This window comes from Chaetodon auriga, chromosome 5 (assembly GCF_051107435.1).
Source record: "Chaetodon auriga isolate fChaAug3 chromosome 5, fChaAug3.hap1, whole genome shotgun sequence".
NCBI classification, from domain to species: Eukaryota; Metazoa; Chordata; class Actinopteri; order Chaetodontiformes; family Chaetodontidae; genus Chaetodon; species Chaetodon auriga.
The window spans coordinates 8204138-8221150 of NC_135078.1; the positions used below are offsets into that span (position 1 = coordinate 8204138).

Below are 17013 nucleotides of genomic sequence, written 5' to 3' on the forward strand. Positions count from 1 at the left end.
GAACTACATTTAAGAACATTACTGAGGACGGCAACAGTATTCAGACACTATTCATACCCACAAAACATCTTCCTCCTGTGCAATTTGTGCTGTCGTTTTTTCAAACATGATATGATGCATAATGCATCAGGAGGAAAGGGTACTTTAACTCCATTTAACCAAAACACGACAACAGAAATCATCATTTCAATGATGGAACGATAAAAATCGTAAATAAGAAAGTGCAAGAATGGCGTTTGATGCTTGCTACAAAGTTCTTTTTTTGCATATGTTTGTTAACAGATACTGGAATGAAGACACAGTATTTTGATATTGATTATATGCATAGAAAGGGCAAGCAAATTTGGCAAATTAAGAATGATTTGGCAAGAGGAGATTCATGAGGAGCTACATCGTTCTGTAAGTGCAAGTCTCCATGATATACGTCATGTCTGAGTCACAAAGTACGCTAACGTGGAAAACCGTTAGCATGAACCACAGTGAGTCTGATAAAGAGTGAACGCACAACAGCAAACTGACACAACTCCTCTCTGCACACACTGCGTCACTGTCAGCTGAAAACCTCACATCTCCAGCTTTTGATATTTGTATTATATTGAGTACTTCACAAATAAATGGCACGTAATTGTGAATGAAATCAAAAATCCCCCTTCGAGCACATCACATAAATGCTGTATGTGACATTTAGTCTTATATGTGAGGGGACTGCCCGTTTTTTTCCACAGCCCATTATTCCAAAACCCCAATAGTCCGAAAAATGTCCCATTGGTCCGAAAGCCCATTAGCCTGTTATCCAACCAATGTCCACTGCTCCAGAGGGCTGTTGTTCTGTAAATACACACTCTCCCTGGAGTTTTTTTTTGGCTTTTAATATCTTGGTGTATTATTTGAATGTGCAGGAAAGGTTGAAGTCAGGTGATCTTCATCAGCATGCTAAAGAATAATGAACCTTGTGCGATGGGCATAGTTTGGTTTGGCGTAGTCAAGTTTAGGAGAAGATCATGGTTTTCACCAGAGTGGACTTTGGGTCCAATGGGACATTTTGGGTTTGCAGAATAAAGGTCCATCAGAACAAAGGCATGGCACCGTGAGTGTATTGTTTGATTCATGTTTGTGTTTTTTTTTAGTGACATCAGTCAATCTCCTTGACATCATGCCATCAGGCTCACCAAACCTTTTGGTTAAAAAGGCCACTAAAGGCCAAAATCTGAGTATTATAAAAGTCCTTCATTGGCAAAATTGAGTCTAATTCAAAACATGGCACACAAGCCTAAAAAGGTGGCCATCTTGGAGACATAAGGTTTTCGCCTGAGCATAGAGAATAGTATGACATGCCAATGTTTGTGTATTCCTGTACTCCCTATGATGAGTTTAACCTGTTAATCTGTATCTGACCTCCACACTCAGTTTAAGTTGTATGTTTAACAAGTAGATGCTTTTAATTTACTACAGATTCTTTTGCTTTGTCCTGTATTCTGTCAAAAAGTTGATAAAAATCTTCCCTCCCTTCACAGACAGTTGTTAGACATCCATGTGTGATATGTTGTGTTAATAACTTAATGAAAATCTCGTCTGCATACAGTGGAGATCGATCAGAAGTCACGTTCACCTTCACAACCGTTTTCCAGGTGAGGACGGGCTGCTCTGTATCCGTGAGTGACACTGTCACAATTTGGCAAGTTTATGTTTTGTTGAATAAAAAAAGAAAATATTTATATTCCTTAGAGTATTGAACTGTTTTGGCATCAGTACCTGTACTGTATCAGTACAACACCCAGCCCTTGTAGCATGTTAGTGTTCGCACATCAGCATGCAAAATAATATGAAAATGAGAATATGGCTAACTGCAAACTGGACTTCTAATTGATCACCAGTGTTTCATAATCACATGCTCTCTTTGTTCCACGGTAAACCTCCTCACAGTGGCATTTACCAGCCCTCCACCTCCACTATGAAGGGCTCTTTGACGGCGATCCTGCCGCTGTTGACGATCACACACTCAGTGTACGGCAGGTTCCTGTCGTTGGTGTCCTGGAGCTCGATGGTGTGAACGACAGACTGCAGAGGAGACACACAGAAGCAGGGTAGATGCACTGAGCACAGATGGAAAAGATTCATTTAGTATCAGCAGGTTTTATGTTGGAGATCATCTGTAACAAGCAGTGTGAGGGCAGAGTCCAGCTTTTACATTCCTGAGGAGTGTCTATTAATGTTTTGGGGCAACTCAGTTTTAAATCTTTGTTCTGATCTTCTTTATCCTTCAGGTAAACTTGCAGCAGTTAGGGATGGGTATTATTTAGATTTTATCAGTTCTGATGCTGCTTATCAACTCTGGTTGTTATCATATCCTGAGATGAATGAACATGATTTATGTAAGGAGAATAAACATGTTTGCTGATGCTATCATGCTGACCTTGGCTTTACTAAAATTCAGCATGGATCCTCTTTTACGAGTTGCTATCCCTATCATTGTTAGCCATTGATAGAAAATATGGGTTGGGGGGCATGAACTTTTTTCAGCTTCTGCAGGGGGGCATGCTGCAAAAAGCTTGGTTTAAGTGGTGAGATGCTGTTGGTTGCTATCAGGTACAAAAAAATCAAAAAGTCCTCTTTAAAAGAGGGCGGGACTTTAGTGACAAACCTCCACCCATCCCAAACTTTCACTTCCTGGCCCGGGCTGCTTCCTGTGTGGGTGGAGCCTCTGAATCTATACAGGAAGTCTGCTCACAGGTGGCACAACTTTCAGAACACATAAGCAGGCAGACCTCATGCAGAGGCCCTTTTCTCCTTTGGACTGTACGAATGAACGGTATGTATTGTTTGTTTAAGAATGAGTTTAGTAACTTTTCTCATTTGTCCTCCGACATTTCTGGAGCCAGACTCCACTTATGAGTGTTCAGCTGCCAAACTTTTCTGAAAATGTCATATCTGTTGATGTAAATCTAACCACAGGTCATAACTAACTTTGACGATGGTATATTCATGCTGCAGAGTTCTGAAAAGTGTCTGAGGGTCCACCCACCATCCCATCCAGGACTTTGCCAAAAACCACATGTTTCCCGTCCAGCCACGGCGCTCTGGTAGCCAGGATGAAGAACTGCGATCCGTTAGTGTCTGGACCAGCATTCGCCATGCTCACCTGGTACATGAACGCAAACATAAACACACACACAATTCATGTTTTAGCCACCTCGCCAATCCTCAAGCAAGACTTCATTCAGTGAAGTCAGAATGAAAGGAGGAAAATGGAGGTTCAAATCATTTTGGCTCATCGTTTCTTAATACTGAATGTTATTTTAAAAACAGACGTGTGTGCGTGTGTGTGTGTGTGTGCTCACCCAGCCTGCTCCTAAATGCTTGAGTTTGAAGTTTTCATCTGCAAAAGTTGTTCCATAGATGCTGTGACCTGCATAGACAAAGAATTTGGTCACTTTCAGGTGACTTGCTTTTCGCACCTTGTGTGAACTTAATGAGAAAGTTAGCATCCACACAAACTACTGCACTGCTCTCTATGCCACAAATGGGGCCTGCGATGCAGAATCATGTGCACCGTGTGTGAAACAGACAGTGTGCGTATAGCTGGATGGAAAGCAGAGGAGTGGATTGTGCTGCAGGAGGGGAGTGTTAGTCATGTTCTGAATTCAGTGTACAAGCCCAGAGAAAGCGAGTGTTTGATATTTAAAGAGTAACACATCAAGCAGAGAATCACCTCCAGTTCCGTCTCCAACTGTGAAGTCTCCTCCCTGGATCATGAAGTCCTTGATGACTCGGTGGAACTTTGTCCCTTTGTAGCCGTAGCCTTTCTGCAGAGATGCACAGGAAGCTTACTGTCTGCATGAAGGCAAGCACACACGATGACCACTGCACGGTCACAGTCAGGAGGAGGGAACGAGCAGCTTTAAGAGGATATGATGAAGATGTAGAGGATCGCAGCACAGGAGATTCAGCAGGGACAAAGGTTTCACGTGGAATTAACAAAAATTAATAATGTTTGCTTGATAAGCCTTCAATTTCAACATTTTGAATGCTGGTGTGGAAATTACGCACAATACACAACCAAACCAAGAAATGAAATATATATACATTTAATTTCAAGCAAAAATATTCAGTGTTTGATTTATTCAATTACACCCAGTGTGCAACATTGACTAGAAACATGAAAGTGAAGCACAGCAGGATTATTTAAGATGAAATACTGAAGTTTTTGAGGACAAGGAGTTACTTTTTGAGTTACTGGAAGAAACATGTGGAGAGTAGAAACCTAATTTGCTAATTGACTCTGTGTGTTTGAGTGTGTGTGCACGTGTTTGAATACACCATCAACCTACCTCTCCGGTTGCCAAGGCAACAAAGTTATTGACAGTGAGTGGGACGACCTCCCCAAAAAGGCCAATGACGATCCGCCCCACCTCGTGACCTGCCACAGTGATGTCAAAAAACACCTGGACACACACACACACACACACACACACACACACACACACACAGAAAGACTGTCAACCAATCAGAGGAGTGAAGTGACAAGAAACGCTCACTTCAGTAGTTTTTGTAGCTCCATTGTTCTATTTTAAAAGCAAAACATTGAACTTGCTTTTAATCTTATTTGCTGGAAAGTATCATGCAGTAAAGTGCAGTTACTCAAGTACTTAAATACAAGTTTGACTTGCACCTGCTCTTTACTCGAGTATTTCCATTTTCTGCTATTTGACATGTCTCTGCACCACAGTTCAGAAGGAAATATTATGCTTATGTTTAAAGAAATAAACATTACATTTGGCCACATAGAAAGTGTAAGCAGATTCAGTCGCAACCAGCGTGTGTAAAGCGTAACTGCCTTTAGTAGTGATGAGAAACACAGCTAATTACTTTTTCTAATTAAATAATGCAATTCCAATTCCAGAAAATTAAATGGACTTGTTACTTTCATCTTGATAGCAGACAAACACCACCATAACCCACCATGTTGTGAACACACACCTTACAAACGGTGAAACTCTACATTTAGGAACATAAAACAGTTCACTGAACTATCCACTCAGTCAAGTACAAGGGATGCATGATGGGAAATGTTTGGTTATTTGGTTGACGCTTCGCGTTGTGCACAGCTCGGATGCAGGCAGGGAATAAACAAACAGACGGGATCATTCCAAACAGGAGAAGGACTCCTTGTACTTAAAAGAGTGTCGTATGGATGTACTTTAGGTATGAAAGGTCTGACCCAGATGAGACACCGTACTTTGAAAATGATGCCACAGATCAGTCTGAAACACCAGTAACATCTTATAAAACAATCATCTTAGATGTTGGGTTATTTTGTTTGCAGCTGTAGTGAAAGGTGTTTTCTTTTTACCATACATTCGTATTTTATATATTGGTAAAGTGCTTGAATTGAAAATTTGTTTATTCTAATTAAAAGGAGAAAAATAATCAAATATGAGGAAGTACCTTTTACTTGATGAATACGAATTCAAAATTCTTATTGTGTGTATATATCACTGAATTTATAGAAAAATGTGCTTTATTCTGATATTTATCATTGCCTGGATATGAAGTGACCAATATCAGGATTTTAGATTTTGGTCATATCAAACAGCCCTATTACTAATGGCTGCATTTAAAGTAATGCATTACTTTTAAATGAAAGTAAGTACTAAAGTAAGTTTAGTTACTTTTTTAACTAATAACTAATTAAATACTTTTTTTTAGCACAACACCGGTCACAACATGGGATCTGAGGTATTTTATGATTTTAAGAATGCACACACACAAACACACACAGTGAGGGGCAGAACAGCTTCAATACATGTCTAATTAAACAAATGGAACAAATGTTCTCCAGGGCCCCTGTAATATTTCTGACCTGAGAGAAAGTTTGACTGGTCCACCTGCAGAAAAGTCTAATTCCACTGTGCTTCTATACAAGCGATGTGAATCACTGCTTAATGAAGAATATCCGTCAGTTTGTAATGTTGTTTTCTATCGTTGACTCTTCATACTAATGTTTCATTGACACATCCCTGTTTGATTGACACCACTCAGAATAAAAGCAGATGCTGACAGGCCGAGTGCTCAGTCCTTACTAATTTACACTCTGACAGAATAACTGGACACAATTTGATATGAAAACATGTGACACATTAAACTAATGTGAACATGAAAGACACTGAAGTCTGGACAGAGGGCACACACACCAGTATGAGAGTCAGGTCCTGTTTGTGTGTGCCTGAGTGTGAACGGCCTGCATGCAAACGCACTGCGCATCTGGAAAGACACGTGTACAACTCTGTGTGTGTGTGTGTGTGTGTGTGTGTGTGTGTGTGTGTGCGCGTGTGTGCGTGTGCGTGTGTGCGTGCGTGCATGCGTGCTATCTCACATACTCTGGAATATATAACGTATTTACATGTCTAAATATGCAATGAGACAACTGTGTGTTTCCGTGTTCCGGTCCAGGCCTCTCACTAATGACACATGACACGTCGCCTCTCAAAATATGTGTGTGTGTGTGTATGCGCGTGTGCGCGCGGGGTCGTCCTGTATCTCCGTTATTGTCCACGGTCCAGCAGCGCGTGCAGCAGCTCGCAGTGAGCGGATGCCGATGGCGCTCGGAGAGGAGAGAGGACTCATGCAAATAAATGCGGCAAATATCATCACCCACCTTCTCGGTGACTTTCGGTCCTGTCCGTGAAGCCGCGCCGGACACAGACTGCAGACAGGCAGCAGAGAGGAAGAGGAGAGCGGGTATCATCGTCCGGAGCTCCATCTTTAACCAAGAAGAGCGGTGGCAGGCCCCTGCTGGGAGGAACGGAGAGGGGGGAGAAGAGGAAGAAATCACAGCGAGTCACAGCTGGGAGGCTGGCCGGGAAACAGCGCTCCGAACTCGCCTGCATCAGCAGACCACTCCCCCTGTGGGCTGGACCTGGCTCAAAGCCCCGCCCACCACAGCCGTCATGCCCTTTCAAACTGGGGGTGCGGGGGTATCTATAAGTGTATTTATTTATTTTTTTATTTTATTCTATATATTACAAACTGCTCCTGTATTAGGTAGTTGTGATCATTTTATATTACTAGTTCTTATGTCATAGATCATACCTCAAAAAGTAATCCTTTCCCTATGGTGTTGGTTTCTTCCAAAAGTTGCAGGATGAAATCAGGTAGCCTCTGTGAGCATTTATTTTTTGTGAGCATTAGCCGAGAAGAGAAGCTGGCTGCAGCTTAATAGTGCATTGCTGAAGTGGTTAATAGAGCATCCGTGACTTTTTCATGTAGCCATAGTTTGCTTTTCAAGATAGTGCCAGCGAACGTTAGCAGCCATCCCTCAAACTGGCTCGCTAGCTAGTAGTGACCTGTGATGGCATAGCATCCTATTTAATATTGTTAAGGGACAGCTGTGGGAATCTTATGGAAATCAGCAAGCAGCTTTTAGCACCACTATCACAGGTTAACATTAGCAAAATACTGAATTCATTTTGGTATCTCCAGGTGAAAATGCAGAGGAGAATGTCATCAGTCTTTAAAATAAAACACAGGAAGTCCAGCCTTGTCCTCGGTCAGGAGGTTGATGGTGCCAGAGGAACGTTGTCTTAGGTCAGATCTCTAGTGAAATACTACTTTTCCTTCATGGAAATGTATGTAGATTTAACTAAAACATTTGTTCCCTATTTTACATGATCAATTCAGACCATCAAGGGATGATGAGGACGATTCCATTTTGAAGTAGGAGATTACAAACAACAAACAAAACAAACTCACTGTTGATACAGCAGTTCCCAACCTGTGGGTTGAGACCCTGGAAGGGGTCTCAAGATGAATATGAGGCCCTCATGAGACAGAGGGAAAAACATTCCCGCAGAACAACAGACAACAGACAGACAACATGTTTCTTATCTCAATCAAACCTCCTCTGGATAAAGGTTACCGGTCCTGTTTGTGTCGACCTTTAACATCCCGAGCTGATAGAAACACTAACATCTGTGTGTTTGATCATTTGTAGTAACAAGCAGAATGTCACACCTGTCAGCCTGCACACATTTGGATGCTCATACAAGCACAGATGCAGGAACACAGAGTCATAGTGAGGGAACATAAACGCATGATGTCAAAGCTTAAAGCAAACAGGTCCACAAGTGTCTCAGCCATTTAAATGTAGTTTTATACAACACAAAGTGTTCGTCCAGCCACATCTGCATGATTATCATTAACAGCGCCCCCTGTCTCCTGGAGGAGCAACAACAGACGGACCTAATCATTTCATTACACACAGATGCGACCCTCTATTATTTAACTCTCACTGATCACATGCAAACATGCGTCATTATCCACTATGACAGCAGGAAGCATCGAAGGTATCACCTTGAAGAAGATATAAAACACTGCTGCACTAAAAACACAGATCTGTGGAAGACAAAAGAAAAATTACATAATGCAGCTAACAAATAATCCTCCATCACGTGACGTAATACGTTGTTTAAAGTGAAGTGGATTAAAAAGAAACAAACAGTATTGTTTTTGTCTGTAGTTAGTATACCAGGGCTGTAGCCAGGATTTAAAAAATACTGAGTTCATGAGTCTGAGGCCTCTGACACCCAACAAAAAGATTATTATGATTATGATTATAATTATTGGCCCATTTTCTGCAGGTTTTGTGTATATGGAGCAGCTCGTTCATGGAAATTCCTTTGACGGTCGACAACTGCTAGCAAAACTCTAACTGTATTCCTATTATTTTCCTTATGGTACAACCAGATAACATATTTCTCTCCGGCAAATTATCTGGAAATTACTACCTGTAAACTAAGTGTTGCTGTTGTATTTCCCAATACGAAGGTCTGCATGCTGCTAGGAATGCAGTTTGGTGGAGACGTCCTGATGTAACGTAGTGGGTGATACATGAGTACATGCAATTATACTGTATATATATAGTTATAGACTTAATGTATGAATAATACATATGACATATAAAGTCTAAAATCACAGAAATCAGCTCCAGTCTTGCAATCAACACAGGAAAAAAATGATCCTGCAGCTCTGTGGATTTGTATTCTTTCTTCCTGATTGACAAACAAATGCATTTTCCTGCATGCAGAGATCAATAATCAGCTGTAGCAGTTAGTTTTTAACAATAAACAGAGGGATAATGAAGTCCATACAGTCGGGTATTACAGCTTTAAAACACTTTACTGTGTTAAAAACACCTCTGCTCAGCTCGGCTTCAGCTGCAGGAAATAAAGCTGAAAAAGAGAATGTAAGTCCCAGCTGAATACATGTCTATAGAGATGAATTATAATAGTCAGCCTGCCGTGACCTTAACACCACAGCCGGGACACACACACACATACACACACACACGGTTATCGGTCTCCTGTCAAAGCGGCCCGTCCATTCGTCTTTTCTTCCCGCCATCCGCCGAATTAATTAAGCAGAAATGTAAACGTTTTAATTGAATGTCAAAGCAGGACCTTAACAACTTGCTCCTATGTAAATGAAAGTGACACTGGTTTAAAACCTGTATATTTATATATGGACAAGAGGCTCTCACACCAAGGTTACAGGGGGGCTGCACATGTATTTGTGTGTGTGTGTGTGTGTGTGTGTGTGTGTAAATGAACAGGGAACATGCCAGCCTTTTAATTGAATTACCATCAGTTATGCGCTAACTAACCCTCATGGATTTAAACCAACACGGCCTCATTTAGCACCAAGTGGAAATGAAGCCTTTAAAGCGTAATTTTCCATCAAAGGCTCAGTCAGTGTTAAAATCACAAGGATATGGTTGTGGAGTGGGACCACTGTGATGACATTAAAAAGAGCTTTAATGTGTGATTATTCAACATGTCATGGTTACTCTTATGATCCTGTCGTCTTGCACTGAAGTACACAAACAAATCAGAAAACGTGAATAGTTCAGATTAAAGTACCAGAAACATTGTAGGAGTGTTTTATGGGGTGGCTTTTTTGTCTTTTTTTACATAGTTAACGAGAGAGAGAGATGACAGAAAGGAGGGCAGAGAGAGATCAGGACTGACATGCAACAAATGGCCCCAGATGGACTCGAACCAACAACACTGCGGTTCATGATTGGACACAACATAAGGACGCGTTGCTTTCATGCTGCATGAATTGTAATGTGTGGAATCATCCAGTGTTTTCAGAAAAGTGTTTTATCACACTCAGTCTCTGGACGAACACATCCCGGTAGCTGTACCTCATTAGGTAGCTACCTGATTTCAACTCAGTCTCACATCAGAATGTATAACAGCTACCTTGCGCCACAGCACAAAAGGGTTTCGTTTCACGGTTGTTGGCAGCCATACTAGAAGCTCTGTGAGCTGTATTCAGGCACGGTGGTGCTTCGAGCTAAAGGCTAATATCAACATGCTAGCCTGCTCAGAGCAACAGCGCTAACAAACTGATGTTTAGCATCTAAAATGTTTTCCATGTTCACCATCTTCATTTAGCCTGTTAGCTTGCTAACATTTACACAAAAAGACAAAAGACTGCTGAGGCTGATGGGAAAGAAAATGGAAAGAATTAGTTTTGCACGAATTTGGAAGGAAATGTCTTGGAGTTAACGTTATTACAGTTTATCTTGAGGGGAACGTGAACGTGTGTGTTTCAAACAATACGTCCAACAGTTCTGGAAAAATGTCATTTTGAACTCAAGTGGTAGACGGAAAAGCAGTTTGTCTTTTAAACTATCCTGTCCGGATATAACTACATGCATCAAAGATGGCTCCATTTAAGGATGAATCTTGGTCAGAAATGTCTCTTGTGTGTAGTTAACACTGATACTTACCTCCATCTTTTATCTAAATCTGTTTTCATCCTCATGAAAGGCTAATCCCTGCTTCACTCTCTGCGTGTTCGTGCTGAATATGAAGCTCGTCGGAGTGTAAACAGCAGCTCTGCAGCGCTCTCACATGCAGGAATATACGGCTTTGCTAAATGAACTCTTGTTAATATTGTGTTTTTTCTTTTCCTGCAGCCGTCTAAATAATTAGCTTTTGTTGTAGAAAATGATGAATTTGGGCAGTTAATTTATTGATCGGCCGGCTCCTCCGATGTGCTTTGCTTTAGAGAGCCATTAATCAATGGATGAAAACACCTAATTCTCCTGCTGCTCTGCCTTTTCCTTTTTTCTTTTCTTTCTGTATGTTTTCTGTCTCGAACAGAGGATCCCCAGCCACAGTACGGAGAAGAAACGTAATTATGTTCTAATGATGATGATGATGATGATGATGTAGAAAAATAATAGACAATACATTTAGAACAAGTAGGCTCATCCATAAAAATACATAAAAACAATTTAAAAAAAACAGCAATAAACAGCTCAAATGTAACAGTTAATACTGACAAAGAAAAAGATTACAGCCTCAAAAGTGACATCAGCATTAACGTAGTGAGCAAAGCTGTCGATTCATGGGGAGTTACAGTGTCCTAAAACCTAAATGATATGAAATTTAATGTGAGCAAACGTCAACTTATACATTTAATAGTTAACCTCAAGCTCTTCTTCTGCTTGTTTAAACTGTGTAAAAATGCCTTTAGTATCATTTTAATGATTAAATCAGACTAGTTCAATTTAAATGTACCTTCACGTAAGAGTCCAATTAATCAGTGGCTTGTTTTATTTCACGTCAGCCAAATGTCAAAGCAAATATTAAACCTTTTATTTTCAGTGAACTGATCAGCACATTTAGGCATAAAAAACTGAACCTGTGGTAGTAATTCCTGCTGTATCTTTTGTTTCTTTACATGAGAGGAAATTAAATTTTCTCTAAAAACATTCATGTGAAGGACATTCGGTGAGGCTGCTTCACATTTAAAGATTTAAAGCCTGTCATCAATCTCTGCTGATGACAGAATGATTATTTCATCCTTCATGACCTCTGCTCACTGATCACGTCTAAATAGAGTCATTATAATGTTGTGTCGCAGGACATTTTAACTTTAGCTGTATTACCATTAAACATCTTATAAATAATACCACACAAAGCTCTAAAATAAACAGCTGTCGTCCCTGTGGAAGACTTCCAAACATTATACTTTTTGATACCCACTCATAATTATGAATTCCTGTGTTTTTTCTTGGCTTGCATTGTATCTTTGCTGCTGTGAACCGATTAACCTACTACATCCAGCACTGCTTTTGCAGCTGCATCTGAGAGGAGCTCAATATCTTGTATATAATATATATATATGAAGGAAAAATTCCTTCCAATTGTGGTTTTTAACAGAGAAACGTGCTCTATAGAAGGTCTGCAGGGACCAAAATGTTACATAATTGAGCTGATTCGATAAATGTGTTGAATGCAAGCAGAGTGTGTAAGAATGTTTCCTTTTTTAGCCATTTTCAGACTAAAATATCTTTCTTATTTGTCAAGATCACACAGACTAAAAGCATGAGATACATTTACTCTCATTTTCTCTCTGATCCTCCATAGATTTCTTGCTGTGAATAATTTTGTTAGCCTAATGACCCAAATCAGATTGAAGCAAATCAGGGACAATTGTCTGAAATCCTACTGAAAGCGCAACATTTTCATATAATATTCATATATAACTGCCTAAATTTCCATAACATTACTAGAAATCTCTAAAGTCTCTATAGCATTGAAAGTTTGGGCTTAGGTTATTCTCAATAGCTGAAACAGACAGAGTTAAAGTGGCCAGTTAGGAGTCAAGCGTCTTCAGTATTATTATGCCACCGTATATGAATAAAATCATGCAGAAGTACTTCTTTAAAGTACTTCTTCAAATCTAGTGAGAAGTGATTAGAATTGTGTCATTGTGAGGCCAGAAATGTGACTCAGGAATGTCAAATGGCTAAAAAAAAAAAACTTGAGGCAGAAGGGGACTGAGAGCCCATCCTACTTCCTAATGTCAAAAACTGGTTTTCCTACAAATCACGTAAAGGACATTTTTGGCTCATGATCCATCTTTATTGTCGTTGTAGGTTTCCACAATGAGATGCAGTTTTAGCCCCTTCCATGAATAGAAAAGTAGCACCAAAGGAAGAAGTACATAAACACAAGCTTATGTGCAATATGTGCAGTGTCACCATTTAAAAATCAAAGTAACAGGCTTGGAACGAAGAAAAATGAAGCTTAAATTACCTACCGGAGGAGCCAGGATTCAAACTCCCAACTCTGTGATTCCCCACTGGCTACTGTCGACCCTGAACTTCTGCTTCAGCCAATCAGACGGCCTGTTGTTGCTCCACATTCCTCTGCGCTGAAAAAGTCGCTTTAAGCTGACAAGAGTTCATTTTCAGACGCTTATGTTTGTGTTTTTGTTCGTTATCAATCCACCAGAGGTCCCGAGGATGACAAATGGGGCCTGTCAAGGCGACGCCAGTCATAACAACACACACGCACACACACACACATACACACACATATACGTTTTCAGGCATTTAGCTGATGTTCTTATCCGTGGCAGCTTACAATGACTGATGTACACACATGTACTGTATGCCTGACACAGTGTATGTGTGTGTGTGTGTGTGTGTGTGTGTGTGTGTGTGCGCGTGTGTGTGTGCATTAGCAGCAGACGGGTGGGAAAGCTCTGGGTTGTGGATAACAAGTCAGACCTAGAAACACAATGAGCTCGGCTGTAATCTGTCTTATCTGCACACACACACACACACACACACACACACTGAATTACAGTGAGAGGTTGATAAAGGAGCTGAGGTGAGCTGACAGCATGACGACCACCTACAAGAGCAGTAATAATAATAAATGTTGTAATGATAATCTTAGTTGCAACAGTGACAAACAGGTTCAAAGTTCTTCAGAAGATGGATGGAGAGAAAGAAGAAGAGACTGGAGCTGACACCCAGTCCCTCACACAGGCAGGTCACAGGGTTGACTCTCAAAACAGCTGATCTTCACCTCCTCCTCAGATGAGACCTCTTGTGGTCATCAGAGTGATGGCTGTCTCAGTAGAAAAACTAACACCATGTTGTTATAGCTCCCCTCAGGCTCAAACCTTCATTTAAAAAGGCGACACAAGTACATTTACTCAAATACTGTACTTAAATACAATTTCAAGGTAGTTGTACTTTGAGTATTTCCACTTTATACGACTTCATACTTCGACTCCACTGCATCAACATTCTACTTCATACTCCATTCCATTTGTCTCACAGCTTTAGTTACTTGTTACTTTTCACATGATGTTTTTTACCATTGCAGTCCAGTGAAAACCATGCATCTCCAAATTTGGTCTGAATATGAATGTTTCTGATAAATTCAAGGATTAAGTGTTTCTTTATGGGTTCTTAAGCTAAATAAACTGCTTTAAGCCCTCTTGGTTTAAAATACTTCATCAAAAGCTGACAACAAGGCTGTTTTTCTGAGCTCATAACAATGAGAAGCCAAAAGTTGACTTTTTACAGATGCATGGTTCTCACAGGACAGCGATGCTGCAAACGTATGCTGATCGTATATATGACAGAGCCGACCTTTGAGGGAATGGATCAGTCCAAATAGGAGAGAGCGAGTGAGAGACATGATTTACACAGTTAAGACAAGAGGTGATGGGACAAAGAACTGGGTGAAATTGGCCGTTAGCATACCTGTCAAGATTGGGAAAATATCCCGTATCCCGTCTTGGGTCGTCCCACCACCTTACCACTGTGCACATCCCCCTAACATGTAGGGCCACGTCCCATTTAGTGAGATACGCAAACTTTAAGCCTTTTGGCAGCTGCTCCATCCAGCTAACAGTCATCCTTCCTCTTCTTCTTCTTCTTCTTCTTCTTCTTCTCATTTTATTGGTGGGTGCCGTTTGAGTGAGTGACAATGTTCCAACTAATATTCTACTTACTGCACCTGCGTTACCGGAGGACTCGACTAACTTTTTGTTTGTTTCGAAAGGTTAAAAATATGGGACATTTATAGGGAAATATTTCACTATGAGGAAAACATGGTGACAAGGAATGATGGTGATGGTGGTGTTTGGTGGAACAGTGAAGTCTAGTCCTGACACCTCTGTACAAGTTGTGTAAGGCTTAAATGCTCTGATTGGTTATATAATCACCTGATCTGACACAATGACCAGCTCCAAAGGCGAAACAATCCTGTAATATGATCAGGGCATTAGCAAGGAGGTGGGGTGTATTGTTGGATGGACCATCATCTTCATCCTTCAACCTTGGCTGAGTAGATTTTGGGATCTAAACCTGACTAAGCTACAACTCAATGACTAACCAGAACCATGGCTCACCATGGTTTATCATTTAAGTTGGAGAACTTATTGGTAACATCTTCTGTCACTCCAAAACTACAGTTTGATAGCTTCAGAGGGTTTCTGTAAAAAAAAAAACAACAAAAAAACAGAAACATCATGAAACACATGTTACTAAATGTTCCATCAGCTTCTTTCTACATGTAAGTCAGTCAGTTCAGTGTGGAAAGATGGTGCGTCTGTTCTTTAGGATCTTCATCCATCAGTAGGACAGATAAAACACAAACATAAAGATAAGACTGGCCCAGTGTTCACTTACTGTGAACCACATATATTCCAGTCAACAGTTAGATTTGCTGCTATGGTGGATGGACACATGCACAGATTTGCACAGAGCCTATGCCACAGTGACCATAGGCTATGAACATTTGTACTTGTCAATAAAGATCATTTGAATTGAATTTAACTGAGCTGAATCTGGAGAAATGGAAGGGAGAGATGGAGGAAAACAGAAAAGGCAGCGCTGAGAAGGAGAAAACAGAAAAAATAGAAAGCTGGAGATGAGGGTGGACAAAAAGAAAAAGAAGAGAAAGGAGAAGTGTGAGAGTGCAGAGAAAGACAGAGAGAAATAATACGTGTGAATTAGAGAGAGACTACGGGAGATAAAGGAGAGGGAGGGGAGAGGGCAAGTGATGGGAGAGAGAGAGAGAGAGAGAGAGAGAGAGAGAGAGAGAGAGAGAGAGAGAGGGAGAGAGGCTAGCGCAGCAGCTGCTCCGGTAGTTTTGGCTCCGGACACGCGCAGGACGCAGCGAACTGTCCCGGCTCCCCTCGATGGTTCACCGCAGCCCGGAGGAGGGACGAACCTTCCACCGCTGCCCGGAAATCAGCGCCCAGGAGCCGCCGTACACACTCTGACAGCAGTAAGCCTCTTCAGCGCTTCAGCAACTCTAACATAACAAATGAAAAAAAAAAGAAAAGAAAGAAAGAAAGAAAAAAGAAAGAAAGAAAGAAAGAAAAAGAAAACCGCAACATCCCGGGAAACTCCGGGAAAACCCACGCGTCTCTTCCCGCCGAGCGCTGTCTCTGTTCGGCCACGGATAGCACGCCGGACCGCCGGTGTGACTGGACTTAACCGGACCTATTTATTCATTGTGCTGAAAGTTTTACTCACTGCCTGGTAAACTAACCCAAAGTGTACCAGAGTGTGCGCTCGCAGTTTTCATCGCTTTCATTTGGTGCGGGCTTTTTTGCGCTTGGCGTGCGTAAAATCCGCGCTAAAACAACCATCCGAGACCGAGAGAGCGGAGCTGAAGCGGAGGGTCAACCAGCCTGAAGTCAGTTTGCAGAGTGTTTTATTGGCTGTAGAGTTTACGCACATTTTATGTCTCAGAAATTGCGCCAAAGACGTTTTTATTTATACAAAGAAACGTTACTGTTCATTTTTTAGACAGGATGAAAAGGAAAAATAGAACATTTCAGGATGTGAAATTTGGCTGAAAAGGCACAAGATGATACCTTTTCTGATAATATCTTAGATTTCTGACTCTGTTGGGGACTCACTCGTCTTAAATTTAAAAAAAATGTCGCACATTTTTACCGTTTTGAAAGCAGTAATAGGATGCAGCAGCTGATTTACTTGTTCAGGACAGAAACAACCTGTCTGTCCATCTTAAACTCATCTTATACTGCATGTTGAACTAATCTCCAAACTGTCTGAGTATTTGTTTTAAACAGCGCACTTAAGAGTTGATGTTCATCAGCAGAACAAAATCAGTTTTCTCCTAAAACATCAGTGAATCCCGCAGGCTGAAACAGTGAAGCGTT

General features: G+C 41.0%; 2 protein-coding genes across 2 annotated transcripts in view; one reads left to right on the forward strand and one right to left on the reverse strand.

Moving 5' to 3' along the window:
• Positions 1 to 725: 725 nt before the first annotated feature.
• On the reverse strand, positions 726 to 6896 carry ppic (peptidylprolyl isomerase C). Its single transcript, XM_076731450.1, has 6 exons — positions 6656 to 6896; positions 4329 to 4442; positions 3710 to 3803; positions 3339 to 3406; positions 3023 to 3139; positions 726 to 2058 (listed from the first exon to the last, which is right to left on the reverse strand). Exons 1-6 carry the CDS (start codon positions 6758 to 6760, stop codon positions 1930 to 1932), a joined length of 627 nt encoding a protein of 208 aa, XP_076587565.1. The 5' UTR covers positions 6761 to 6896; the 3' UTR covers positions 726 to 1929.
• Positions 6897 to 15993: 9097 nt separating this feature from the next.
• Positions 15994 to 17013, forward strand: part of prdm6 (PR domain containing 6) — an 88150-nt gene continuing 87130 nt past the window's right edge. The window contains exon 1 of the mRNA XM_076729884.1: positions 15994 to 16109. The gene's annotated coding sequence lies outside the window, so the exon portion shown is untranslated. The remainder of the gene's footprint in view (positions 16110 to 17013) is intronic.

Bases quoted from the DNA above. Each gene is read 5' to 3' on its own strand.
- ppic (XM_076731450.1), bottom strand. From the start codon at position 6,760: ATGGAGCTCCGGACGATGATACCCGCTCTCCTCTTCCTCTCTGCTGCC. The intron at 4,443-6,655 runs GTGGGTGATGAT...GTGTGTGTCCAG, and splicing joins GACCGAAAGTCACCGAGAAG to GTGTTTTTTGACATCACTGT. The intron at 3,407-3,709 runs GTGATTCTCTGC...TTGTCTATGCAG, and splicing joins AGTTGGAGACGGAACTGGAG to GTCACAGCATCTATGGAACA.